Genomic DNA, 27915 nt, shown 5'->3' with positions numbered 1-27915 from the left:
AAGGGTTCTGGGTCGGGCAGGGCCCAGCAGCATCACAGACACACAGAGGGAGGCGGCTGGAAGAGGCTGGAGATTTATTCTCACTCACCACTGCGCCCAGTTCTATAAACATTAAAAAAATAAGTCTATAAAAGCATGTTCTTCACTCCTTTTCAGTACAGCGGCGATGGCAGAGGCTCCAACATGAGAACCAGTTGTACAAACCCCAAACCTGCTCAAAACAAGCCACAATATCAGTTTTCCCCCCCAAAAAATTCAGCTGTTTCACCCATGCAGGGGAGGGTCGAGGCACACCCGGAGCTGTTTCTTCCCCCCGTGCCCTGGTGCAGGAGCTCAGCTGGGATCAGCCAGAATATTCTGAGGGTGTATTTCACTCATGGGATGGAAGACTGGAGTAACCTGACCTGGGAATTGCCAGGAGTTTTCTGAACCTACGGGAGGGACACGTTCACACGCTGGCCTGTGTCCCCAAGGGAAGATAATTGGTGGCTGGGGAAGGAAGTGACAGGTACAGCCAGAGAGGTCAATCACCAGCTGCTGGAAGAAATTAGGTTGAGAAATATTGTCAGAGTTCAGCGCTTGGTGTCCCAGCAGAAGGGAGAGAGTTTTCAAAGCAGGGTGGGGGGGGTGAAATAAATCCGTGTAAATCAACTCAAGTCGCTTTTCCAAAAAAAATAAAATAAAAGAAAATTTTAAAATCCCCCCATGTGGAAGAAGGGGTGCACCAGCCTCATGCAAAAAAAAAAAAAAATAAACCAAAAAAAGCCAAGAACACAGAAAAAAAAAAACCTGTTCCTTTGAAGGAAACTTCAAATCTGAAGTCAGATTGGCAATGAACTAATTGGGGAAACGCTCATTTGTCACAAAGATCTCTTGGGAACAGGCCTTGAAGGCCAATGTTCACCTCTCCTTTAAGCCATGGGAGAAACAGAACTCACTGGGCAGGAGAAGAAAAGCAATAGCTCAAAAGTTTGTTGTTTTTTTTAAAAAAAAAACCCCAAGCCTTTAGGACTATTCACATACAGACACAATATCATCAAGTTCAGTGTTTTTAAACCAAAACACATCTGTTACAAACAAAACAAGTTTCCCGAGTTTCAAGTATTTAAAAAAAATAAAATAAAATAAAAAAAAAAAAAATCCAAGCAATCCAGAAAGTGTTTGCCTTCCTTCTGGTACCTCTGAACAGGAAAATATTTTAAATTAAACCTGGTGAGCCTGAAAAATTCACTCTGAGGAGAAGGCAGAAGCTCGGTCCTTAACCGTGAACGAATTTTTTAAAAAACATTTCCAATGATTTACTGACTACAAGGAGTGAAAACTCCACCAGATTAAAGAGTGAGGGGGCTTCCAAAGGAACATGATTTGGGCTCTGATTCTGATGGAAGAGTGGGAAAAGGAACTTTTTTTGGACACGTGGCAACCCTGAGGTGACAAAACCCAAACTGTCCCTGGCCCGGGTGGGGACATCTCACTGCTTGGCTGATTGCCTGCCTGGCTTCTTTTCCTGCTGGCCTCTTCCACTGCCTGGAATTCCTCGGCCACGGCCACCAAAAACACCTGTGGAGCAGAAAGGAAGAGGTAACAACATCCCTGTGAGCCAGCAGTGACTTAGAGCTTGGGTGATTCGTGTTTTACCCAAAAAACTTGATTATTTTTGAGCCTCAGAAGCAGAAATGGGACTTTTTGACTTCTCCTTTTTCAGTCCCGGAGCTTTTATTTCCCCCCTCAGCAGCGAGTTCAGAAGTATCTGTGGATCTGTATCAATCTCATGATTAATGTTCATCTCATGGTAAACCAATGCTTCTCCCAAAAAAATGGAACCAGGGAAGCAAGAAATTTAAAATCCAGGTTGTAAGGTGTCCCCTGAGAGCTGTTCTGGAGAGGACAGCAGGGATTTGGGATTTGGGGGGATACAGTGAGCTGAGCACCCTCAGACCCAAAACCACGGCAGCTGCTGAGCCCAGCCAAGGATTTATCCCCAAAATCCCATCCTAGGGATGAGGGGATGTGGATCCACCCTCCTACACAAAAGGCAGAACCCAAAGGAGACCCAATCCAAGGCACAAGAACTTCTCCAGAGGAAGAGATGTGCCCAAACCAGAGGCAAAACATAAATTATTCCCAATTATTAACATAATTTATTCCCAAGCCTGCAGTGCTTGGGATGCTCCTCCTGGAGCAAGGGCTGGGGACTTCAGAGTTTGGCAAGCAAGAAGTCAAAGGAGGAGGATTACCAGTGTCAGAAACAATAATCCTTTCAACTGTGAGCACAATTACAGCTTCCCTCCTGCCTGTTGGCCTCCCAACAAAATTGTCCTGCCTTTATTTCTTTTTTTTTTTCCTTTCCCTCCTCCCTTCATGTCTCGGTAATGAGAGCCAAACCTTTGAGCTAATTAGCAAATGCCGAAGCTTCCCTTGAAAATATTCCATCAGAGAATTGAAGCTGCAACATGGAAACAGCAGGAGCTCCACCTCGGAGCTCAGCCCTGCTCCCCACAAGGTGGGCATTGCCACAGCAGGGAAAACAGTGTGGTTTTGGTGTTTATCCCAAAAAAAATCCCCCAAAAAACTGCCTTTGTCAAGTGCTCCGGGCACTGCAAAGGAAAGGAAGGGAACGAAAATAAAAATAAATAAAATAAAACCTTCGGATTTTGGAAAAGGTCAGCTCAGCCTGCTGGGAGCTTCCAGGGGGGTTTGGGCTGGGAACGGCCCCAGGTCCATCCCACCTGTCCTGGCAGGATTCCTGGCATAGCCAAAGCACAGGCAGCTCCTTAAGGCAGCTCTCCAGAGAGCTTCACACACGTCCCCAGCCCCAGGGCTCCTCCTCAAACTGAGCTGGGGATTTTTCAGCTCCCACTGCAGGCGAAGCCTGGGCTGAGAGCAGCCCTGGGGTTGTGGGGTGACCACAAATCCCAAGGATGTGGCATTAAGGGAGAGCAGAGGAACAGCTCCCAGGCTTCCAGGGGGTAATTTGGGGGAAAAGGAGCAGCATGTCCCCCAGCTGGAGTGCCCTGGGATCACCCAACCCCGCCAAATGGGAAGGGTTGTTTTGGTGACCTATTTCTTCCCGAGTGGCAACCTCTCCTTTCTCAGAAACATGAATTATTCATGTTCCAGGAGGAACTCAAACCCTCAGATAGTTTTGTCTCTCTCTTTTTTTTTTTAAATATAAATACATTAACAAATCAGGAAATCCAAAGCCCTGTTTTAACAGGGGAGAAAATGATTTTTTCTCCTCTCACTGCCACGGGCAGAACCTGGTATATTTTCATTATTTTCACCCAGAACAGCCTTTTGTTTTCCCCCTGGCCTTGCTAAGCTACAGCTCTGCAGGGCCACGCTCCCAAACGAGGCAGGAGGAGCTGAAATAGTCAAGTTCAGACTCTCTTCAAGCTCCTGCCCAGCCCCAGGAACGAGGGAGGCCCATCCCTGGCACGAATCCTCCCTGTTCCTTGGCAGTGGCTGCCTTACGCACTCGCTCGACTGGATCCTGCTTCTCCCAGACACAGCCCTGCCTTCCAAACAGAGCAGCACGAGCCCTTCCTTGCACAAGAGGGGGAAATTTTCAAGGCAGAGATCCCCCTCCTCAAAAAAGAAAAAAAAAAATAGGAGGGGGGGAAAAAAAAATGTGGGGAAAATAAAAAATAGGATTTTTACCTCGCCCAGCTCCTCCAACCCCACGGCCCTTCTGTTGCTTCTGCTGCTGCATCCCACCACGGCCTCTGCCCTTGGACACCACCTCCTCCTTCACCATGTCAATGATTTCGTCGGGGATCCGCAGGTATTTGATGGTGCTGCCACGGATGTAGCACTCGGGCATCCTCCAGAACTTGTCCCCGTCCTGTTGGGGAGCAACAGGTGAGGCCACGAGCAAAACCTGCTGCTTTTGGGTGACTTTTTAGGGCTTTTGGGTGTTTCTGGAGAGGGTGAGAGCTCCAGCAGTCTTTGCTGGGAGCATTATCTGTAACCAGCTGTGAAAAAGGGGGGGTTTAACTCCCCCAAAACACAGAGCCCCACAGACAAATGTAGTTTCAATTTGTTCCCCCAAACACTGGCAGAAAACGTCAGAAGAAGAGGGTGAGGAAACAAGGCCCTTCTTCCCTTCTGGCACGAGAAGGGAATTGAAAGTGGGACAAGAGACACGAGTTAAAATGGTGGTGAACAACCGATTCTGCTAAAAAAATGCAGCTGTGGCCAGGATTCTTCCCCAGATGGGTGTCACCCCACTCCTTCACTCCTCTGGGGTGTGGAGGGAGCAGCGAGGCAGCTCTGGAGCCAGCTGGCTGTGGGATGTGAGCAGCTGAGGGAAATGAGCAGCTCACACATTACATATTTATTAAGGAGAAAAAAAAAATAATAATAATAATAATTATAAAAAAATATCTTCAGGTGCCCAGTTTCGGAGCAGCCACCTCCCTGCGTTGCTTTCAGGCAGTTTCAGGGTTTTCCTGGGATCCCAAGGGCTGGGATAGCAGCAGGGTTTCAACGAGTGGTGTGGGAATAAGAACCTGGAGCTGAACAACAACTCCCTGGCCATGATGTAACTGGGAGGAGAGACCGGGACCCGCCTCGTCCCGGCTCCAGCAGGGCCTGGCTGCAGCTGGGATGGCTCCAGCCCAGAGATCCTCATGTGGAAGAGGCGCCTGCTCATCCCAGGAGAGGAGGTGAAACCAGCACGCCCCGTTCCTGCTCTCCTGGGATGCAGCAGCCGCAGTTATTTGGGGCGGCTCTGCCTGCACGGGCAAGCCCAGGACGAGGCAGAGGAGCAACAATTCCCTTCCAAGAGACACCCGGCAAACCCCACCCTGCCTTGGATGTGCCTGGCTGCTGCTTGGCTCGGGATGCAGGAAGGGATGGAGCTCCAGGCTCCGGAGCTTCCTCGTTCCGGCCTCCCCCGGTAAACAAGCGGCTCCTGGCTCGTTGTCCCGTGCCATCTAGTGGCCAATGCCACCAGTCCCACCAGCCCAACCCAGCAGGTTCCACCTTCACCTGGGCTTTGGGGGCGTTTGAAGGCAGCTGAGGCCGCTCTCCGGTGTGCCAGGTGGGAGAATTGTGGAGTTATGGAATGGTTTGGGTTGGAAGGGACTAAAAGATCGTTCAATTTCACACCTCCCGCTGTCTCAGGTTGTTCCAAAGCCTGTCCAGCCTGGCTTTGGACACTTCCAGGGATGGGGCAGCCACAGCTGCTCTGGGAATGTCATCCCAAACCCTCACCACCTTCACAGGGAGGAATTCCTTCCCAAAATCCCATCCAGCCCTCCCCTCTCTGTCAGTTTGAAGCCATGCCCGGTGTCCTGTCACTCCATCCCTCATCCAAAGTTTCTCTCCGTGTTTTTGTCGGCCCCTTCAGGCACTGGAAGTCCACAATTAGGTGATTCCAAAGCTTCTCCAGGCTGAAGAATCCCAATTTTCCCAGCCTTTTCCCACAGTTCAGTTGCTCCATCCCTCTGATCAACCTTGGACTCGCTCCATGTCCTCCTGGGGGATCCCTCAGATCACCCAGAGGGAAAAAAACCTGAGCTGCTGCTCTTCCCAGCGCTGAGCCTTTGGAAGCCAATTTCCAAGGAGAAAGGAATCCTCACCTGTGTCCTGGGTCACCTTGGCTGTCACCTCCTCTGAGTCTCCCTCCCACTAAACTCAACAGCGGTTCTTTGTCTGACCCAAAATCCAGCCACGAAATCCAAAATTCCACCCCAAAATTCCCTCCCAAGCCTCACTCAGAGCATCTCCTCTGTCACGCTGACGTGCCCCAGCACCACCACTCCAAACTCCTGCCGTGGCTTCAACGGGAGCTGGGGGGGCTTGAAGGGAGAATTTTGGAAGAGCAAGGATCCCTGCCAGCCTCTCCCGTGGAGCTCTGACATTCCAGGGCTGGGAAAGCACAACAGCAGCTGCATTTCCACCCATCTGTGCTTCCCACAGGGACCAGAGCGGGCATTTCTGATGGAGGTCAAAGCCCAAAGCACAGATCCCAATCTGCTGGAAAAACTTTGGCCAAGGGCAAAGGTCCCGGGCAGGCTCAGTGAACTCAGCTGGATGTGGAGAGGGGAGAGACAGGCAGGGAATAAAAGAATAAAGGAGACTGTGTTGTTTGAGGCTGCCTGGGACAGGTAAAGGCTCTGGTTTTTGGGAAAGCTGGATCAGCATCACAGCAGGTGGGTCCCAGCTCCTCAGCCAGGGGGACGAGGGACCCCAGCCCCTCATCCTGTGATGTGCAGAACGTCACCTGCAGATCAGAGCTGCTCCTTCATTATGGACATTATCAATAATCACACGGACATTATCAATAATCATACAGACACCATCAATAATCACATTAAATCCGCATTTCAGGCAGAGCTCACGCTTCCATCGGAGCCACGTGAACTCCAGCAGAGCCAGCCCGGCTGCAGGGACAGAGCTGGGGAAATTTGGGGACGGTATTTGGGGTGGCAGTGGGTGCGTGACCCGTGTCCGGTGCCCGGTGCCCGGTGCCCCGGCCTTACCCGTGATGTGCAGATGACCTCCCGCAGGTTGATGTTCATCCAGTTGTCGCAGCTCACCAGGTGCCCGTTGTACGTCTCCCCGTTCTTCAGCTCCACCAGCTGCGAGAGAACGGCAGTCACGGGGCGCCGGTACCGGGATGTGCCCGGTGTCACCGGAACGGCACCGGCGAGGGGAGCGGGGCTGGGCCGCGCGGCCGGTACTCACCATGGGGTGGTTCTGCGCCGTCTTCAGCAAAGACAGGGGCAGCTGCGAGGGGAAGAGAGGAGAAAGGCCTCAGGCACCGGCCGACAACGGGACACCGGCCGGGGCACCGACCCGAGCACCGATCGGGGCACCGGGCACGCCATCCCTGGCGGGGGGGGAAGAGACGATCCGGGCCCTCCCCTCCGCCCCAGCCTCCTCCCGATGCCGGTTCCCCGCTCCCCGGCCCCGGTGCCGCCGCTCACCATCGTGCCGGACCCGGAGCCGCCGCCGCGCCGGGCGCTGCCGCTCAAACCGCCCCCGGCTCCAAGCGGAGCCAATCAGAGAGCGGCGCTGTCGCGCAGCAGCCAATCAGAGCGCGGCGCGGTCCCGCAGCAGCCAATCAGAGAGCGGATCACGGCCCGGCCGCGCCGCGCCGCCCGGTCCGCGCCTTTGCGGCGGCACCGCCCGCAACGGGACGCACCGGGACGGGACGATCCGCGCTCCGGACCTCCCGGTACCGCGGCCCCGCTCCGTGCTCCCCCACAGCCCGGCAGGGAACCCCCGTGAGGCTCAAGGTGAGCGTTTTGTTTAACCAAACCCCCCCGAGTCCCGCGCTGAGGCGGGCGAGCGGGAGCCCCCCCGGGCTGCGCGGCGCACAGAGGGTCCCGGTGATCGGTAACGGGTGAAGGGGCTCCAGGCCGTCCCGCTGCGGGACTTCCGCCGCGGCGGCGGAAGCGGCGGGCCCGGGCGGCGCGGGGCGGGGCGGGCGGCGCGGGGCGGGGCCGCGCTCAGTGCGGGGCGGCGGCGGCGGCGGGACGGGACGGGACGGGACGGACGGGACGGGACGGAGCCGCGATGGAGAAGCCGCGGCGGGCGGTGGTGGTGACGGGTACGGGGCGCTGAGAGGGGAAATGGGGGAGATGAGGGAGCCTTTCCCTGAGGGGAGATCGGAGGGGGCGGTCTGAGGGATCCCTTCCCCGAGGTGAGGGGGGGCTTGGAGGGAAGGCTGGATCTGAGGGGTGAAGGGGTCTGGGGGTGCAGGGCGGGGGAGCCCCGCTCTGTCGTGAGGAGCTTAGTGGGGAGAGCAGGTTTGGGGACCCTTTTCCTGAGCTCAGGGAGCCGGGGGTGGGTGTGAGACCCCTCCCCGAGGTGATGGGGGGCTTGGAGGGTCGCCTTTCCCTGTGATGAGGAATCCGGGGGAGAGGGGTAATTTTGGGGTCACCACAGAGCTTGGAGGGCGCAGTGAGGGACCCCTTCCCTGAGATAGTGGGGGGATAAGTGGGGGACCCCTTCCCTGAGGTGAGAGGAGCTGTCCCATCGGAGGGTGACTGAGGGAACGGGCTGTCCCCTGTGTGGGGTGATGGATGGGGGGCTCTGGGGCCGGGCCGCTGTGGGTCAGGGGTGTCACACTGGGGGCGTACAGCGGTGAGGGGCTTTCCTAACAGCGGCCGCTCGGATCCCATTCCCCATCCATCACCCCATCCCGAAGGTCTGCGATCCGCCGAGAGAAGGGAACCGAGCCTCCCGAGGATTGGAAAACCAATTTGGGGCTGAGGGAGGGGGGAATTGCCCGCTGACCACCCCACCCTGAGCCGCCAAGGTGCGGGAGCCGCTCCCCAAAGCACCCCCGAGGCGCCTCGGGGAAGAATGAGCGCAGGCAGCGAGAGGCCCCGGCGTTGTCAGGCTCTTCCCGGGGTACAAAGGCTGCTCGGGGTGATTTGTGGGTGAGGCAGTCCTGTGACAAATGGGGAACTTGCCGAAACTATTCAGGTCTCCCCCCAGCAGCTGAAGTTGAGGCCGTTTGAATAGCAGGGGCTGCGCTGGAGCGGCCGTAATCGCAGGCAAAAGTGCTTTTTCCAGGGAACAGTTGTGGGGAGCCAAGGAGCAGGTGGCAAATCCTGCCTTTCCCAACCCCAAATCCAGCGTGGAGCGGCGGTGACTAAACAGAAAACTTGCGTCAGGAGACGTTCTGCTGCTCGCAAGGCTCCTCCACGCTCTTTTTTTTCCTTTTTTTTTTTTTTTTTCTCCCCAGGAAAGTCTGGTTGCAAAAGGCAGCGGTTGCCTTGTCAGCTCTGCCCCTGTTTGATAATGTCATCGATGTCACGCTGAATTCCGTTCAAAACTGGGGATGGTGTCGTGTTCCCAGTGGGTTCCGAGCCCGTGCTGGCCGAGGATAAGCGTTATTTGTGCACAATTTCTTTTTTAGAACTCGTTAAGGAGATAATCCCATCACGATCCCTGCAGCTGGTTTACTGCTAATGAGCCTTGGAGGGCCCCGTGGTGGATGTGCCGTGCTCCGTGGGGTCGGATGCTGCCCACAAAGTTCCTTATGTTCCCAGGAAGGGATAACACGAGATGAGATGAGTCAGGGCAGCGATAACCCCAGCTGTGTTTGTGCCAGTTTGCCTTGGGATTTGAAGCGAGGGAATCGTGCCCTGTGCCTGGGCACCTGTAGAATTCCAGCCTTTCCGCGGCTGAGTTGTTAAAATATGGATTTTGTATCTTTTATAGGATTATCACGCATTGCTTAGGAATTAAACTTAGCAGGTCTCAGTGTTTGCTTCCAGAGAGCCGTGTGGGACTTGCAGAAACAGCTGGGAAGGCATTCATTTGCCTCGTTCCCCTGTCATAGTTTGTCTCACACCCCTGCAGTTCTGCTCGCAGGAAAACACCCCCAACATTTTTGATTTTTGTGGGAATATTTATTTTGGCGAGCCGGCGACGCCGGGTTGAGATCCACGGGGTGTGGACGAGCCCACGCTTGGGAAATTCCTCCTGTGCAGCATCACCTCAGCCTGGCTGGGGAGGGCAAATCCAACATTTCCATTAAGGTGTCATCTGATATTTGTGGTCCCTCTTGGATCCTTTCAGGGGCTGGGCAGAATTTATGTCTCCTAATTGCACGAGGCTCGGAGGGCAACACTGACATTTTAAATTAAAGCATATCGACGTTACGCCCAGATAAATTGCCCAACCTTTGTGTGCTTGCTCAGGGAAAAAAAAAGATGTTATGGATTACCAGTTAACTCCAAAGTTATTCATTAGGAATTTAGAGGTGCTGAAGGAAGTATTTTTGATAAAGCCTTGGTAGCCTTTGCTGTGGTGTAGGTGGGTTGTCAACAGCTCTGTTTATTTCCTTGTGAGGTGTAATTAATGCTAACGAAGATCTTGGAGAAGACCCTGAGCGGAAAAGGAACATTTGAGGCAGGCTTGTGGAAGCATCTGCTGTGGGCTGAAGCAATCAGGAATAGAAAATCCAATCATGATTCTAATTCTGTGACATTGGGCAAGTTAGCTGGTAATAACAAGTTTTTCTAACCTGGGCAGGAAGGAAAATTCTTCCCCCCAAGAAAAAAACAAGTTTCTTTTCAAGCAAGTTACAGTTTTCCTTCACTTTACAAGGCTGCAGTTGAAATATTTTAGTGCAGGTGTCTTGTTTGGTACTCAGATGTAAAGAAATAAGGATTTCGTGGTAGAAGTGGGGCTCTTTTTTTTCAGAACTAAACCAGGAAAGCCCAAACCTCTTTGCAAGTTCAAACTGAGTGAAATCTGTGAATTTTTCTTCTCTTGCAGGGTTTGGGCCGTTTGGAGAACACGCTGTGAACGCCAGCTGGATTGCAGTTCAGGTAACCCCTGAATTTTCCTCTTAGGAAGTCAAAATAGAGGAGAGATCCCTCCAAATTTGGGGTTTCATCTCTTCTTATCACTCACAACTTCTTCCCAGTTTATTAATGGAGCTCACTGCAGATATCCAGATGGTCAGCTGGATAATGTTTGATTCCCTGCTCAGGAAACAATCCCTTAGCTGGTGGAGTTTAATGAGATTGAGTTAATGTAGCTGAGGCAAGTAAGGAATTCCCAGCTTTGGATGATTTTAAATGGGGCAGGGAGCTCGGAATCTTCCTCTGCCCTGGAGAATTCAAAACAAACAAACCAACTGACCGACCCAGAGGAATCTGCATGTTTTTCTCTCAGTTCTGACTTGAAGCTGGGCCAGTTGGTTCACCTTTAAACCGAGCCTCATCCCTGAGAGGAGACTTGCAGCTGGTGGTTTTGTGGAGTTGTCTGAGTGTCAGGAATCTGATTCCGAGGCAGAGCTGCCTCTTTTCCCCCTTGGATCACCCCTTCTGTGCTTGGCTGTTGGGACAGGAGAGTTTCTGGGGAAATGATTTTCCTGCAGCTTCTCCCTGCTCACACAAATCAAGTTGATGCCTGAGCACATTCCTAAAATCCTGGAATATCCTGGAAGGGAATCATCCAGTCCAACTCCTGGCTGTGCACACCCCAAAAACCCCACCCTGTGCCCAGGAGTTCATCTGTGTGAGGCTGACATCCCACAAATGAGGCAAGAAGAAGGAATTAAGCTCTTTTAGATGGAATTAAGGATTTTTTTTTCTCTCTAAAACCACTTTTTACAGGGATGGTGCTGCTACATTATTCCACTTCTTCCTTCTTTGTCACTTCTGGATGGGGTTTGTGGCAAAGCTACTGGGAATTCCACGGTACCTTTTAGTACAGTTGCTCAGGGAATTAAATCTATTTTTCTCCCCACCACGTCTCTCTCCCCTTCAGAGCTCTGAGATTAATATCTCCTTTCAAATGCTTTTAAATTGAATCACAAACTCTAATCAATTACAGCCAACTAATGTCCAGCTGCTTAATGTGTTGGCTGGTAGGAGAAGACAAAACCTTGGCCTCCAAGAGCTTTTTTTTTGGAATGAATATATTTAAGTTTGTGTCAATTTGCAGGTTGTGGGTGGGGGATAAAACACAGGACATTCCTAGAAATCAGAAGTGAGGCTTGCTGATTTGTTCTTGCTGGTGTAGTGTCAGCTATTGTAAATAACTGCTTTTATTTTGGAGGAGACAGACAAAAGGCTGCTTTTAGAGCAGGAAAAGTGGTGGGTGTTGTGATGTTGCTTAAAGAAAAAAAACAACAAACCTAAATAAAAGCAGCTCGAGGCGCTGGTGGCTGCTCAGCTGTGTGGCTGATGGATGAAGTCATCCCCTTCCATTTAAAATCCATTTTTAGGGGCTTGGGGATGATTTGAGTGGGTAAAACTCAGAATTGGGGTGTTTTGAGTGGGTAAAACTCAGAATTGGGGTGTTTTGAGTGGGTAAAATGCAGAGTTAGGGTGTTTTGAGTGGATAAAACTGAGAACTGGGATGTTTTGAGTGGGTAAAACTGAGAATTGGGATGTTTTGAGTGGGTAAAACCCAGAATTGTGGTGTTTTGAGTGGATAAAACTCAGAATTGGGGTGTTTTGAGTGGATAAAACTCAGGATTGGGGTGTTTTGAGTGGATAAAACCCAGAATTGGGGAGTTTTGAGTGGATAAAACTCAGAATTGGGGAGTTTTGAGTGGGTAAAACTCAGGCTTGGGATGTTTTGAGTGGGTAAAACCCAGAATTGGGGTGTTTTGAGTGGATAAAACTCAGAATTGGGGAGTTTTGAGTGGATAAAACCCAGAACCAGGGTGTTTTGAGTACAAACTGGAGCCGCGTTGGAGGCTCCGCGTCCCGTTCCATCGCCAGCGGATTATTGTGACTGAAAACATCAGCTCGGAGGCAGCGGGGAGGATTTGCCTTTCCTTCCCCTGTCTCAGCCCCGAGAGGCCCAGACAAAAAGGAACAGCATGTCTTTGAGCCTGGGCGAGGTGGGCATTGTGCAAGTTTCAGACGGGGACTTCATGGAGCGGAGTGGACACAAAGGCGTGTCTGAGTTCCCGAATCCCAGACGGTGTGATCTGCATTTTAATAGAAGAAAAATCAATTAAACAATCTTTGTAAATCCTTCCTAGCTCTAGGGCTGAGCTAGTTCTGGTTTATTACATCTTTTATTGTGCTGCATCCTGAGGATAAAATTCTCTTCTTTTTTTTCTTTTCCCCTCCCTGGTTTTATTTGGCTTCTCCCACAGAACACGGACACGGTGTGAGTTTTCCCTGGGAAGTGCAGTGAATTTCTGTCTGGTTTTGCAAGCTGACTGATTTTTACACATGGGTACCTTAAATAGCGACAGCAGCAATCTAATAATGCTGCCAAAATGAAAAGTTTCAAAATTTCACCCCCCCCAAAAAAAAAAGCCCTGATTAAATATTTGGGTTTTTACTTGCAGGGGAGAACTTTCCTATAAAACCAGTGGGAAGAAAATTCTCCTTTCTGCTTTATTTTAAGCCTTACAGAAAAACCACTCCATGATAATTTGGGTTTGCTGCTTTGAGTTTTCACCACTTTAGCGTTTCACTTCAGGATTTTTTTATTATTATTTTTTTTTTCTTCCACTTCTACAACTTTTGCTGGGGAGGAACTTCCAAGAAGAAATGACTAAAATGAGCTTTTCTCAGCGAATTTTCTGCCCTCCCTGCTGTGAGTTAGGTGTGGGCACAGGTGTGACCTGTGGACTGTGAAGCTGCTGGGCTCCTTCATCCCCCCCAGAGTGCTTGAGGAGGAGGAGGAGGAGGAGGAGGAGAAAGGTCAGAGTGCATTCTGACATTAGGAAGGACAATTGCTGTCAGGGTGTCTAGACAGACCTGATAAGGATATTAGAGGCTGACAAAGAGCAGCATTGTGGAGGGGTCAGGGAATCGGTCACACATGTTCAGTGTGCTCTGTTTGTCAGGTGGACAGGGCTGGGGGGGAGAGGTTGTTCTGGGAGAGGGGAGGAAGGTTACAAACATCTTCATCATGGAGCGCTGGGCTTGGTTAAAAGGAAAGTTGTGGCTTGGTAAAGTTAAGGTTTTAAGTGGCTGGAGGAGGTGGGGAGGGTTCTCTTTTCATCCAGCTAAACTTCCCACCATCAAATCCATCCCTAGGAGCTGTTTCCTTCATCATCCTTCACCTTCAGCAGCATCACTCGTTAGTGTTAACAGTCCTAAAGAGTGTTTATTCTCTTCCTAAAGAGGCTGACTGGTGCTGGAATCGTGTCATTTGTAAACCCCTTCACTTTGTTGGGGCTCCAGGTAAAGCAGGGGAGGTTTTGGGGGCAGATTTGTGCAGAGGAGCTGTGATGAGCCATCCCTTAACATCCATCTCTGGTAATGAATGTCTGAGTGTGCCAGACACTAATCAATACAGCAAGGCTTTAATATCAGCCTTGCCCTGGGAGCCAGAGCCGGTGATTTATCATCGTTGCTCATATCTGCTGCTCTGTGAAAGCGTCACTTTGGCCTTTCTGGGTGTTTTAGTTACCTTAAATCTTGTTACATCGCCGTGGTTGGGCTGTAGGAGTGTGAAAGGTGTTTTGTTCCTCAGTGGGAAACCGCTCATGCTGATAAAAACACAGAAAAACGATAGCAAGACGCTGCTCACGTTTAAATGGGGGAGGCCTCAAACCTCAACTTGTCTTTTCTTTTCAAGTGTCTTTAATTTTTAATTTTTAACCTGGGGGGATACAAGGTTGGAGAGTGAAAACAGCTGATCTGCACTCCTTGGCCTGAAGCTTGCAAGGAGGGAAATAAAGCCTGAGAATTGCTTCAAAGAGCAGCTCGTGGCTCTGGTCACCCAATCCAAACCTGGAATAGAGATAAATTCAGGAGTATTTTGAAGTGTCCTTTGTCCTTTGATGGCTTTTACCTGTTCCTACCTCAGATCCACAGCTATTTTGGGCATTTTGTGACAAGAGGAAAGCTTGATCCAGGTTAGATGATACAGGAATTCCTTAAACATGATGGCCAAGGTCTCTTCTCCCACTGGAAAAATGCTTCCTGGTGTTACCTGGCTCCAAAGTTTGATGGTTTTGTTTAAGAACCCTTTTTTCTTTTCCCAGAGGCTCCAGACCTTGAATTCTGGGAAGTTTGGGGTTGATGGCTCAAAGGAACAAAGCTCCAACTGGAGCCTTACTGGTGGGACTGGAGAGAGCAAGGGAGAAAAGTGTGTGTAGGGGAAACTCCCAGTTTTGGGATCAAACAGAGCCAGAAATGCTGGGGAGTAAAAGAAACCCCACCCTTTCCTCTGGTTTTAAAGTCTTTGCAAGTTATTTAACTGCCACTTTGTGTTTTAAAAGGTTTGAAGGAAGTTGGCTCCATTTATTGCCAGGATATTTGGGGTGTTTTCATGTTAGAGAGGGAGAAATAATTCACTGGCTTAGTTGAATCACCAGCGCTGTCACCCAGCCCTGAGAGCTCTTTATCTGGAAATAAATGTGAAATTACTCTCCAGGCCAGCAGCCCTGGATGATGGAGAAAATCCTTCCAGTCCCACCTTCTCTACATTGTCACTCCTTGAAAGAAGCAGGGATTGTGACTCTCTCCCTCTATAAATAACAGAGCCAAGATTTCCTTGGGAGCGTGGGTGTTGCTGATAACTATTGTCAGTTAAATGTTGATTTCTTTGTTACACACACACACCAGAGCCAGACAAACGGTTCTGTGGGTGAAACTCTTCACACAGGTGGGGAGATGCCTTTGTTGTGTTTTTTTTTCCACAGTGGTTGCTGTAAACTCACTCCAGGTGCTGTTTACGAGGTTATACAACCTGGTGTAAACTGGTATTAGTCCCTCACTCTGCCATTAAACCTCCCAGGAGTAAATCCTCTGCTCATCTCGTCTCTGACCATCTCGGTTTTGCTGTGCTGGTGTTTTTAGGAGCTGGAGAAGCTGGGGCTGCGGGATGACGTGGATCTGCACGTCTACGAGGTCCCTGTCGAGTACCAGACCGTGCAGAGACTCATTCCTGCCTTGTGGAAGAAGCACAGTCCCCAAGTGAGTGAGTAAAGGCAGGAGAAAAAAACCACCCAGCAAAGGGTTGGAATCTGCAGAGGGCACCATGTGAAGTCTCCTTTTTAATGTATTCCCTCAGCCTGGGAGTCCCTGGCTGGATCTTTTCCTCTTTTGTGGTGAGAAGATGTGAATTTGTAGGATTTTACAGTGCTCCAGCTCCCAGGAGCAGTGGGTGTGAAGGGGCCACTGCAGAGGGCTGTCTAGACAGCTCGTGGTTTGTCTGTGCCACCTGGGCTCCTCCAGCAGCTGTGAAGGTGCCAACGCTCCTTTTTCACCCTGATTAAATCACAATTTAGGTCAGGAGAGGGTGAAATGAGAAGAATTGTGCCCATGATAAAACTGCCTCGTTCCTCTGGTGCTCACCTGTAACACCCCCGTGCTTCACTGGGGATGGAACCGTGCACTCCCAGAGTGGGGAGAACCTTAAAATCACATCACAGAATCATTTAGGCTGACAAATGATCCAAAATCATTGAGTCCAGCCTTGGACTGAGTACCACTGAGTGCCACATGCAGAACCTAAACCCACAGGAGTCGGTGATTTCACGAGCACGGTGACAGGGTTGAGATGTCACCAGGCTTCCAGTCCCTAAAGTGACTCCAGGAGAGCTGGGCTGGGAGTTTGGAGAAGGGAACGGAGCGTCAGGGCAGGCAGGGATATCAGAGATACCCCGAGCTGGAAGGATCCCACCAGCATTTCCCACAATCCAACCCCATCCCTGTTCCCTGGCAGCTGGTGGTTCACGTGGGCGTGTCGGGCATGGCCACCACCGTCACCCTGGAGAAGTGTGGCCACAACGTGGGCTACAAAGGGCTGGACAACTGTCGCTTCTGCCCGGGCTCGCAGTGCTGCGTGGAGGGGGGCCCCGAGTGCATCGACTCCATCATCGACATGGACGCCGTGTGCAGGAGGGTCTCGGCGCTGGGGCTGGACGTCACCGTCACCATCTCCAAGGACGCTGGCAGGTGAGGGGTGACCCCTGGGGATGTGGGGTCAGGGAATGCTGGAATGGCTTGGGAAGCACCTTAAGGGTTTTGTGGTTGTTAACCCAGGTTGCTCCAAGCACCGAAGTTCTTGGGTAGATCCAGGGATGGATTGTCAGTGTACTGGGATACTTCCAGCAGCTGCTGTGGGAATTCTGTCCCAGCCCCTCTCCACCCTCACAGCCAGGAATTCCTTCCCAATATCCCACCCAGATTCCCCTTTTCCCGGTTTGGAGCCATTCCCTGTGTCCTGGAATTCCAGCCCTCGTCCCAAATCCTTCTCCAGCTCTCCTGGAGCCCTTTTAGGCTCTGGAAGCAGCTCCAAGGTCTCCCTGGAGCTTCTCTCCTCCAGCCTGGCTTTGAATCCTCCCAGGGAACAATTCCTTCCTTCCCACTGTCCCAGCTGGCGCTGGCCTCTGGCACTGGAGCCATTCCCTGTGTCCTGTCCCTCCAGGCCTTGTCCCCAGTCCCAGCCCAGCTCTCCTGGAGCCCCTCAGGCCCTGCAAGCCTGCTGAACACCATCTTGTCCCCCTGTTGATGGCATCAGGGAATCCCAGACTGCTTTGGGTTGGAAGGACCTTAAATCCCACCCCACCCCAGCCCTGGCAGGGGCAGGGGCCTCTCGCTATCCCAGGCTGCTCCAAACCCCAGCCAGGCTGTCCTTGGCCACTTCCAGGGATCCAGGGATAGCCACAACCTCCTGTGTCTGTGTCACTCCTGTTCCCTTCAGCTCCTGAGGCCCCTACAATCCCCCACACCTTCCATGGAACCACTGAAGCTGGAAAAGCCCTCTCAGATCATCAGGTCCAACCAAGGCCACCACGTGTCCCCAAGTGCCACATTCACGGCTGTCTGAAGCCTCCCACGCCTTTCACTTCTCAGGGCTGCCCATACCACCTGCTTTTCAATGCTCAGGGGGGGAAAAAACAAAGAGAAATCTTCACTTTTTTTATCCTAAATTTCATTAAAACAATCCCAGACTCACAATTCCCTCCTTACCTTCCACGTTACTCCCCTAACCCCCAGGATGCCACCGCGGCGCCGAACGATGGGAACCTACAGCTCATTTTATTTGGTTTTACCCCTTTTATTTATTTTATCTGAATTGAATAATCTCTGGTTTTGTGTTCCAGGTACCTCTGTGACTTCACCTACTACACCTCCTTGTACCAGAGCCGTGGGAGGTCGGCGTTTGTCCACGTGCCTCCTCTGGGAAAACCTTATTCTGCAGAACAGCTGGGCCGGGCCCTGCAGGCCATCATAGAGGAAATGCTGGATGTTTTGGAGCATTCTGAAGACAAAATCAATTGTCAACATGAACACTGAGCCTGCCCAGGAGCTCTCCTAGTATTGCACTTCCAAAAATTTTTCCCTGCTGCCAAAGTATTGTGGGGGGAAAAGAAATAAAAGAGAGAAAAAAAAAAGGAAAAAAAAAAAACAAACCAAACCTAACAACAAAAAATGGTTCTGGACACAGAATTGGAGACTTCAAAAAAAAAGAAAAAAAAAGAGAGAATTCCACAAATTCTGCTTCTAGAAATTAACAATTTTTTTTTGTTGAATCTGTGAGTTTCAGCCTGAGCAACAAAGGATTCAGAATCTCTTCTCTAAAACACCTGCAGCTCTTGAAGATTCCTGAAGGATGTGTGCTGGGAGATTCCAGGGAATGGATCCTCACTTGGACTCAGCCTTCAGGTGCAGGGAATTGCTCACCCAGTTCTCTCATGGCTAATTCCTGACTTGGAAGGTTTGCTTTCACTTGGTTTTGGGTTTGTTTTCCCCCTCTCCTGACCCAAATTCAAGGTGATGATTCGGAAGGACAGCTGGAGTTGGGATTGTCCTGGAAAGCAGAGCTTGGTGAGGAGCCTGGAATCGCTGGAATGGAAAATGATTTTAGGCACTGATTCCTCACTCCACATCCTCCAGATATCCATAGGGTCTCTCTAGCTGCAGTAGAAGATGTTTGGGGTTTCTTTTGGAACCCAAATCCAGCTGGATTTTTTATTTTTTATTTTTTTTCTGGAGCCTGACTCCTGAATCTTTCCAGATCTTTCCTGCCTCTTTCTTGGCCACCTCCCTCCCTCGAATCATGGACCTCCTGTACCAAACACCTCGGTTCAAGTGTGTCTAAAACCAATCAGTGGTGGGTAAAAAGCTCTGCTGAGGGCCCCACAGGAGATCTTTGTGCTGGGCCCTTGGTGCTCGATGCTGTTTTTAAGGTGAAAGTTGAGGTTTTAAATTTAAAACTTCCTTAGCTGCAAATTTTCCCTCTTCTTCCAGTTTAGGAGAATCATGTTTAACTGAGATCCCAATTCCACCTTTGATTGAGTGGAGGCCTAAAAATGCAGATGGGAAAGACACCCTGCAAAATCAAAATGTCAGATTTTCAACCCAATCCCACTGCCTGGGAACCAAAAGAGGCAACGATTTGAAATTTAAGGAATTTTGCTTGGAGTGAGGATTCCGGGCTCTTTCTTGGTGTCCCCCCCTCCCAATGGGAGGGTGCAAAAGTGGTGCTGCTTGTGGGAACTTTCCCAGGAATTATTTTGGGGAAGGGTACACGCAGGATCCCAGCAGGTGGGTGGTGCTGGTCGTGTGTGGAGGTTTGCTGCCAAATTTTTTGAGATTCCAGCGAAAACCCAGCTGAAGTGGGAGCAGGAGCAGACAGAAAAGTGGGAGCTGAGGCCTCGTGGAGAGGCCATTTGAGTGAAGAAATCTGTGATTTGAACAGATGCTTTCACAAATAGATACAAATATATAAAAAACCCAACGTTTTAAAGGTTTTAAACCCCCGTGATTTGAATTTTCTCTGGTGCTGACTGGCTCTGCTATAGTAACTCTCAGTGAGAGCTGCCCTGAGCTTGCCAGGAGAAATCTGGTGACAGGACAAAACCACTCCTTGAGATGGGACAAAGACTTTGCAGCTGCAAGGGCTCTGCTGGGGGCACCTGAGCAGGAGGATTTTTTTTGGACAGACCCAAGGAAATCCCTTCTCTGTTCCCTATCCAGTCCTTCCTGCTCAGAGGAATTTGCCTTCGAGTGAGATATTGTGGTTCCCATCGAATCTGAGGTAGCACTTGTCAGATTTCCTGATTAGTAATTTATTCTATTTAATATTTTGTTGAAATCTTCGTGCTTTGACACAGTTTTTTTTTTTTTTGTTTGGTTTTGGATTTTGTTTATTTTTTTGTGATTAGTTGAGCTCCTTGTCCCTGTAGGATTATTCCTTTGTTGGTGAGAAGTGTTTTTTTGTCCTGGGTGTTTCGTAGCTGCTGAACTTGGGGAAGAGGAATATCCCCCGGGGGTTTGGTGATGGAGTAATTCCCAGGAATTCACCTGTAACCTAGCTGTGGATGAAATGGAGGTGGAAAATCAACAGATTGGTGAGGCCACACCAAAATTCCAAGTGTGGAATCCCAGCAGGGGCAGGAGGAGGGACCTGCAGAGGGGTGGGAGCAGGAGCAGGGTGGGCTCCACGAGGAATCAGCGTCTCCAGGTGAGAAACTCCCTGTCCATCCCTGTCTCTGCACCCTCTGGAGATCCCCCTGGATGTGGCTGGTGGCTCAGGATCCATCAGCAGGGAGCACAGACAGCAGCAGTTCCGTGGGCAGAGCCTCTTCCCACGCGGGTTTCTTCAGCCTGGGGAGTTATATCCTGTTCAGAACCTAAAAATATTCCTTTCCCTGGCTGCTCTCTGCTGTTCCAGGGGAAAATCCGGAGCCAGCTCCGTGCCTGCTGGAGTTTGAGGACTGCAGTGCTTGGCCTTGGGTGTGTCAGCATTAAAAATCCCATTTTTTTGGGGGGCATACTTGCTTCGAGCTGTGCTTTTCCTCCCGATCTGTTTTTGGGAAGCTCCACGTGATCAGCTCCTTAGGAAACATAATTTATTTTATATTCTTTCTTTTGGGGGGGGGGTTTGGGAAATTAGCCTGAGGTTGTGTTTATAAAAGGTGTCTTGGTGGTAGAGAAATCTCCTGTAGCCCAACTTGGGAAAAATGGCATTGAACTAATTTTATTTAATATGACCTAAATTAAATACTCTGGGGTTGGGGGGAGTTTTTTCAGCTTTTTTTTGTTGTTATTGTTGTTCAATTCACAAAGCTTTTCCTACAGATCCCTGTTTTATTTGGGAATAGGACATCAAACTGATGCAGAGCTTCAAAAAGCTGATTTTTTTTGCAAAATCCTATTTGCTTTCCACATCATCAATTAATAGAATTTGCTAATTTGCACTGACTGGGAGAGACCTGTTGCCAACCCCAAAACCTTTGTGCTAGTGAGTAAAAGCATAGGAAGTTCAGGTGGAACGTTCATTCCCGTGCCTGTAATGTGGGAAAAATGTAAAAAAAACAGGAAAAAATATGGAATTTTAGGGTGCTGTGACTGCAAAATTGTCTCTGGGGATAAAGGTGAGGGGGGGAAAACGGGGCTGAGGATTTTTGGTGTGGAAGAGAGGATTAGGGAGGTTCTGCTGGATTGGGTCTGATGTCATTTATCTGCCTGGAGCAGGGTCTGGCCCACGTGTCGGGGAGTGTTTGGGATGACAATTTCATTGTTCCAGCCCTGAAGTGCTGCAGAGGGATTTTGAGGAGCTCCAGAGACTCAGAAACGTCTCAGTTTGGTGATGCTGCTGTCGAGAGGTGAATTCAACTTGGGAATCTGCTTTAAAACCCCAGGAAAAAGGAGCCTGGGAGGATTCCTGTGGGATTTGATCCTCCCAACCCGAGGGGTTTGGAATTTTTGAGGTGGGGGGGGGGCAGTTTTTGGGAGTCTGGCAGCTCCTGCAGAGCAGTTCACCTTAACCTGGAGCATTCCCCAAGCTCCCGAGCGTTGGGAGAGGTGGGAAAGGATGGAAAGGTCAGGAAGAGGGTTTGAGGTTGTGGAGCGCGGTTGTGACGTGAAGGCTGCAGCCAGGAACTGCTGAGTTATCCCAGGAGGAACCTCAAACCTGCAGGGTTTGAGACACCACAAAAATAAAGCTAAAAAAAGCTGCTCTGCTCTGGGATGGATTCGGGATCCGTGCTTCCCTGGAGCCGTGGGGATGGCGATGCCCACGGCAGCAAAACATCCCTTGAGGGTCCAGGGATGTGTGAATTGTCACCTCCGTGGGATTTGTGCTGTGGAAAATCCCGTAGGAAAAGGTGTTTTGTGTCTGAACTCACCTGGGGCCAGGTGTAGATGTAGCATCCAACCCCCCCCTGTGTCCCAAACAGGCAATACTGAACTTTCCAGTGCCTCAGCAGCTGGCAAAGGGGAATATTCCAAACCTCTGGAATAAAAACCTGGGAGATTCCAGGCCTGGACAGCACAGGCTCCCAGGGTTGTTGGTTTTGGTAAGGAAAGGTCTTAAAAAGAAGTTAAAAATCCACTGAAGTTTCTTCTGAGGCTCAAATAATCTTGAGTTGAGTTGGAACTGGGGGATCATTGAGGTCCCTTCCAACCCAAACCCATCCTGGGATTCTCTGACTCCTTGCCCTGCTGGGCAGATTTTTTTTAAGGAATTTTTTTAGGAATTGCAGGAGGAGGAGGAGGAGGAGCTTCTTCAAACCAAAAATGGGAAAACCCTGGAAAGGAGGGAATTTGGTGAATCCCTACTCCCACAGGAGCTGCAGCAGCAATGAATGTCTGGCTGTGTGTGGGGGGGTTGTGGTTTAATTCCTTGTGACTCCTCAATCTTCTGGATTTCTCCTGGATTTCTCACCCCAGCCAAGGCTCAGACACGGAGCTGCTGCAGGAGGGAGTGGTGGTGTTTGAAATCTGACTGAAAATCAAGATCTTTAGGCATAAAAATTGTTTTCTGTGGGGCTTTTCATCATTCTGATTTCCAGATTTCACCCCCACAGCGCAGATGAATTTCTCAGCAATTAATTTGTACAGATCCTTTCCCAAGGTAACTTCCTCCCTCTTACCTCCTTTTATTTTAATACTTTATCCAATAATATTTTAATGATTTAATTTTATTTTAACAATAGGAATTTCAGAGTTGCAAAGGCTCTTTCTAAATTTATTGACTTGGAGAAAACCCCCCCCTTGCTGATACCATAAATACTCATCTCGATCTCGATGGATTTGTTATTTTTGCACCAGAATCCCTAATTTTTTTTGCAGTAAAAAGTGCACTTTTTCATAAAAAAAAAAACCCTTTGTATTCCTGTCTGATGGGTGTCTTATGTGCTGAAAGGGATATTCTGCCAAAGCTCCAGAGCTGAGGGAGTTGTTAATTCTTCGAGGTATTCGTTGAAAGCTGGGACCTGCTTCTGCTCGTTTTCAGACAAAGTAGGGAAGGAAATGCCTCCCCACCAACAGGAATTAAAGATGGGAAATGAAACTATCTCTGCCCTTAGGGAAAACTCCGTGGTACTTCAAAATCCACCTTCAGGTTTTCGATTGCACCAGCCTCTTAAATCACAAATGTTTACTTCGATGATCAGGGAGTGCCTTGTCCTGTGCTGGGCTCACGTTTGGGAAGCAGAATGGGGGTGATGGGGATGGATTTGCCCGATGTGTGGGTGCAAAAATTGGGCTGGAAACCCCCTGAATCCATGGGAATCCCCATTATTATCCGTGGGTGCTCCTCAGAGGCTGCACTGAGCTCCCCAGGTGTGCCCACACACACACACGGACCTGCCGGAGGGAGCAAACAGAATTTTGCTGTTCCATCCTCACTTTTGGTTGGCTTGGCCCCAATTCCTGAGGGTTTTTTCCGTCTCCTCTTGGAGCGAGGTGTTTGTCCAGAGCCTTTTCCAGCCCTCCGTGTGTCCCTTGCGGAGCCACCGGTGTCTGTGTGGGCATCTCAGGTGTCACCTCGTGCTTGTCAGGACTCTGGGAGCACCGATCCCAACCCGTCAGGGCTTCTGTTGTCTCCGTGTGTTCTTGCAGTGCCTTGTAAATCCCAACAATCCTGATGTGCTGTGGGGTCAGGGACCAGCGCTCCCAGCTTGTACTGCCAGACTGGACTTTGTAACTTGAGGATTTAAACCCCTGTTTCAAAGGAAATAAAAGAGTTTAACTCTGAGCCTTCTGTCGCCCTTGTTGGTTTTAAAGGTTGGGATAAACCTGTTCACTCCTGTGCACCCTAAATCGTGTCCCCATCCACCTCGGCCCCCTCCAGGGATAAAAATCTGTGCTGGCAGCTTTGAGGTTTCTCTCTCCCTGCCTCTGCTGCCGCTGGTCCTGACTGGGAGCGAACTGGGCTGGCTGGGAGGGCTGGTGCCACCAGATGGTGCTGCCATCCAGCCTCGGTGTCACCCCGGGCACAGCCTGGTGCCACATCCCAGCCTGGAACGGGAACTGGGGAGGGTCCTGCAGCCCCAGAGCTCCACCTGATCTGGGAATTGGGGAGGGTCCTGCAGCCCCAGAGTTCCACCTGATCTGGGAACTGGGGAGGGTCCTGCAGCCCCACATCCCAGCCTGGAACGGGAACTGGGGAGGGTCCTGCAGCCCCAGAGCTCCACCTGATCTGGGAAATGGGGAGGGTCCTGCAGCCCCACATCCCAGCCTGGAAATGGGAATTGGGGAGGGTGGGACCCTTCCACAGATCCAGAGTGATCCAGGACAGCCAGAGCATGCAACAACTGGACAGCTCCAGCTTGATCCAGGACACCTGGACAGCTCCATGGTGATCCAAGAGGGTGACACACTGGGTAAATCCAGCTGGATCCAGGGATTCAACACTGGATAAATCCAGCTGGATCCAGGGATTCAACGCTGGGTAAATCCAGCTGGATCCAAGGGATTCAACACTGGGTAATTCCAGCTGGATCCAGGACAGCTGGAGGCTACAGACCCTCTGCAGCCCTGGCATGGTCCTGGGGGCTTTCCTGGTGTGGCAGGACAGGGAATGTCACCGGGAAGGGACAGCAGCACAGCCCCAGGGTTGGGGTCACCCCTCACCAGCAGCTCCACGGGATCCGGGCACAGCAGGAGGGAGTTGGATTCATTACCCGAGGTAATTAAAACCCAGAGCAAACCTGGGGTACCCTGGCAGAATGAGGCTCAGGGAGGTCACACCATGGTCCGTGCCCCCACTCCAGGGGATTTTTTGTCTGGAGCAAGGATCAGAAAGGAAAAGCTCACTATTCCTCTGGAATCTCTGCTTTTTCTCTGTCTTTTTTATGCCCTAATTCTAGGATTTTTTTATTTAATTTTTTTTTTTTCCCTGAGCTGCCATGGTGATCCTGCTGAGCTCTCCAGCCTCTTCTTGGAGATGGAGCTTTTATTCCACCCACCAACACCCAGCACACTCCAGGAGCTCTGGGATCTCCCTCGCAGGTGAGCCGGGATCTGAGCTCCTCGGAGCCAAGCCCTGATGATTTCACTCCCTTTAATTCCCTTTACAAGGTGAGAGGCTTTTCCTGCTCGGTGTTCCCGGGCTGATGTCATGCCTCGGGTAACTCATGTGCTCATGAGGTCATTTTGCAAACAGAACCCTCCGGGGGGACCGATCCAAGATTTTGTCCTTGGTTCCTGATGGAGCTCGGATCCCTCGCTGGAGACGCAGAGATTCATGGAGAAGATCCCTTTGGTGGACAGGCCCCTCAAAGATTTTAATTCTTCCTTCTCCTCCACTGCCATTCTCTCCTCCTCCCCAGCTCCTCCTGCTTCCCAGCCCCTTCCTAAACGAGGTGGGATTTTTGGGCAGCGTCCATCTGGCAGCTGCTCCCTCTCCCTGTTTTCCCAGCTTGCAAATCAAAGCCGAGCTCCTGTGAAGGTGCTGCTGGAGGGGTCCCCAGAGCTTCCCCCCAAAACCTCGCAGCTGCGGCAGGGGAATGGCTGGAATTTCCTGCCCTGGCTGCCTTGGCTGAGGCTTGTGCGGGCACATCCCAGGGCACTTCACATCCCGGGGCAGGATCCGCCTGCTCTCACCCCCCGGGATGGGTTCCTGGGGATGGACACGCTCCCAGCACAGCGCAGAATTCCCGGGATGAGCTCCCCATGCCAGGGATGATGCTCTGGATCAATAATTCCCCATCCTGGGGCTCCTCACCGCGGCTTTCCCTCACTGCCCACATCCAGGAGATGCAGACGGATATTCTCTGCTGAGGGATGGGATTTTCTTGGCCGCTTCCCAGCCGGCACCACGGCTCCAGCCTGGGGGGGGAAAAAATCTCTGTGTGCTGCTTCTCTCCAGCTGCTTCCCGCTGCCGTGGATGCTCCATGCGGGAGCGACGTGCCCTGTGTACACATCCCTTTCCCCAGTCACGCTCCGGTGACTAATTCCCTCCTGATGGGCACGTGGAGCCTCATCCGTGTCCGTCTTCACAAATAAATACGTTTATTTCTCCTGGAGGTCGGACTGACAGCGACTTCCCCAAATTCTCCGGCAGCTTCCGTCCGAGTTCCTCGTCCAAAATCGTGCTTTGTGCTTCAAAAATCATCCGGGCTCTCAAAATCTTACGGTTTTAAGGAGGTTTTGGGGTTGTCTTTCCTTGTAGCTTTTTTCTTGATGGAAGGTTTGCTGTTCTGGGATGTGCCCGGGTTGGGTTTGGTTTCCTTCATCAACTTTCCCCATCATTTAAAGCATCCACACTTAAAATCCTACAGTTTAAATGAACTTTCTAGGTTATCCTTCCCTTTTATTGTGTCCTAAGGGTTTCCTTGGTAAAAGAGATGCCGCTCTGGGATGTGCCCAGGTTGGATTTGGTTCTTTCCAACCATTTTTTCCCCTTGCTCAGTGTTGGAAAGCTTTTTGGAGGAAGGATTTAGAGCTGATCTGGCTCCCTTGGAGCCTTGAGCTTCATTCTTGGGCTCAGCACCACCTTCCCAAGGGATCACAATGCTCCCAAAAGCCTTGGCCTGGGATTACCTCCTGGATCCACACCAAAAACTGAAGGAAAAGGCTGTTCTGGCACTTTGGAAGGATGGGATTGAACAGGAAGATGCTCCCACTATGAAAAATCTGCTTTTTAAAGCTGCTTCTCAATAACTGTCCCATCAATCCTGGCCAGGCTGAGCTTGCTCCCTGAATACCCTGAGCTGGAAGGGACCCACAGGGATCAGGAAGTCCAAGTCCATGATGCTCTCAAGGGATTCTATTTAATGTCTGTAAACTGGAAATCATCCTCAGCAGAGCACAGACCCTACCTGGAAATCCAGGGAGCCCATCCTGGAAAGACGCTCCTTGGGAAGCAGAGAACATCCTGGTGCCAAAAGCATCTCCGGGTGGTTGTGGGGTGAGCGAGGACTTCCCAAGCCAGATTTCCATTTTTGGAGGTCGGAGCAGAGGCATTTCCTGCACTTCCTGGGCTGAGGGGGCTGGGACTCGCAGTTAATCATTGACCGCGGGTGCAGCCGGGGCAGGAATGTCTTTGTCCAAGTGGAGCAGAAGTCTCATTTTTGGGAGATGCCGTAAACTCGCAGCAAAGGGAGAAAAATGCGATTCCTGCTGTGCCGGGGCAAAAGCTGCTTTTTTGCTTTCCTGACCCGTCCTGGTTGTCTTTGATTTGGAAACATCCAAAGGTCACCGCGGTGTCCACTCTGCCGATTCATCATGACAGCGGGATGGGAAAACACGGGATGAGGCTTCCCAAACATCCCACGCTGGCAGCAGAGGGAAAGCCCCATCCCTCATCCCTCCGTGCCCCTTTCCAGACCTGAAATGAGCTGGGATGGAGCAAACCCCACCTGGGGCTCTGCCTTCGCTGAGGGATTTCTCATCCCGAATAATTCCTGGAGTTCCCAGCTCCAGCTTCCCTTGAGGCCAAGCCCCGGGGGCTGCCTGGAGCTTCGTGCCAGGCTGCTTTTCCCTTCTTATCCTCTGGATGAAAAAACGCCATGGGAAAGCACAAATTGCCTTTTTTCCAGGGAATATCCTCCCTGCAGCATCCAGCTTGCTCAGCCTGGGTGGTTTTGGGGAGCACTGAGGTCTGTAGGAAGTGGGAAGGATCTGATCCCGCTCTGTCGGTCCCAGGGGTCTCTGGGCACTTTTTGGGGATCCTTTGCTCGACAGCTGCGAGGAACTGATAGCCGTTAAATCTGGAAGGCAGCACTTCCCCTCTTGCCACTCTTGTGACAAAGAACTCTGCAAAAAAACCCAAAAAACCCCAAGTTTCTGCCAGCTCGGGCAGCTGCAGGGAATTTCCTGCATTTTGGGGAATTGGAGCTCTCTGGAGCCCCCTGCTCTGTGTCCTTACCACGCTCCCCACCGACCACCAGCATCTGGAGAAGGGAAAAATGTTATTTATTTGGAATTATGGAATGTTTTTTTTGGAAAAAAAAGGGACCTTAAAGCCCATCCCGTTCCACCCCTGCCATGCTTGCTGTAATTAATAAAACCTTTCCTTATATATCTCTTTCTAGTGTATTCATAACAATGGGCACCTTCCACTGTCCCAGGGTGCTCCAGACCCCATCCAAGCTGGCCTTGGACACTTCCACACCTTTCCAGGCTCAGTAGGGCACAATCTGAGCTTTTCCTGGCCTCCCCAGAGTTCAATCCTCCTCTCCTTCGGCCCATCCCAGCTGCTCTTTCCCTGGGAACTGCAATCCCCCGGGCATCCCCGCTCTAGATCCGTGCCAGGAGAGCCGTGCCAAGATGAGGGAC

At 51.0% G+C, this 27915-nt stretch overlaps 2 protein-coding genes and 1 long non-coding RNA gene across 4 annotated transcripts; 2 read left to right on the top strand and 1 right to left on the bottom strand.

Moving 5' to 3' along the window:
* Positions 1 to 57: 57 nt before the first annotated feature.
* LSM4 (LSM4 homolog, U6 small nuclear RNA and mRNA degradation associated) lies at positions 58 to 7445 on the bottom strand. Its single transcript, XM_023942936.2, has 5 exons — positions 6936 to 7445; positions 6694 to 6735; positions 6489 to 6587; positions 3661 to 3844; positions 58 to 1560 (listed from the first exon to the last, which is right to left on the bottom strand). Exons 1-5 carry the CDS (start codon positions 6936 to 6938, stop codon positions 1472 to 1474), a joined length of 417 nt encoding a protein of 138 aa, XP_023798704.1. The 5' UTR covers positions 6939 to 7445; the 3' UTR covers positions 58 to 1471.
* PGPEP1 (pyroglutamyl-peptidase I) lies at positions 7073 to 23388 on the top strand. Of its 2 annotated transcripts, none has more exons than XM_086862514.1 (5): positions 7073 to 7247; positions 10246 to 10298; positions 15255 to 15371; positions 16123 to 16355; positions 17507 to 23388. In XM_086862514.1, the coding sequence occupies exons 4-5, from the start codon at positions 16150 to 16152 to the stop codon at positions 17697 to 17699; spliced, it is 399 nt and encodes a 132-aa protein (XP_086718640.1). In that variant the 5' UTR covers positions 7073 to 7247; positions 10246 to 10298; positions 15255 to 15371; positions 16123 to 16149; the 3' UTR covers positions 17700 to 23388. The 2 variants fall into 2 exon arrangements, with proteins under 2 accessions (XP_086718640.1, XP_086718639.1); XM_086862513.1 differs by lacking the exon at positions 7073 to 7247 and adding an exon at positions 7465 to 7561.
* A 965-nt stretch (positions 23389 to 24353) lies between these two features.
* On the top strand, positions 24354 to 27660 carry LOC147649374 (uncharacterized). The gene is made up of 2 exons (XR_015279132.1): positions 24354 to 24644; positions 24799 to 27660. It is a non-coding gene; the product is annotated as an uncharacterized LOC147649374 (long non-coding RNA).
* The last annotated feature ends 255 nt before the right edge of the window (positions 27661 to 27915 follow it).

The sequence above is a fragment of the Cyanistes caeruleus genome, chromosome 25 (assembly GCF_971803275.1).
Source record: "Cyanistes caeruleus chromosome 25, bCyaCae1.hap1.1, whole genome shotgun sequence".
Lineage (NCBI taxonomy): Eukaryota > Metazoa > Chordata > Aves > Passeriformes > Paridae > Cyanistes > Cyanistes caeruleus.
This window is presented reverse-complemented; position numbering and strand designations above follow the sequence as displayed.

Bases quoted from the DNA above. Each gene is read 5' to 3' on its own strand.
- LSM4 (XM_023942936.2), bottom strand. The intron at 6,588-6,693 runs GTGAGTACCGGC...GTTCTCTCGCAG, and splicing joins CGGCGCAGAACCACCCCATG to CTGGTGGAGCTGAAGAACGG. The intron at 3,845-6,488 runs GTAAGGCCGGGG...GCTCCCCAACAG, and splicing joins AGGTCATCTGCACATCACGG to GACGGGGACAAGTTCTGGAG.
- PGPEP1 (XM_086862513.1), top strand. From the start codon at position 7,528: ATGGAGAAGCCGCGGCGGGCGGTGGTGGTGACGG. The intron at 7,562-10,245 runs GTACGGGGCGCT...CTTCTCTTGCAG, and splicing joins GCGGGCGGTGGTGGTGACGG to GGTTTGGGCCGTTTGGAGAA. The intron at 10,299-15,254 runs GTAACCCCTGAA...TGGTGTTTTTAG, and splicing joins CCAGCTGGATTGCAGTTCAG to GAGCTGGAGAAGCTGGGGCT.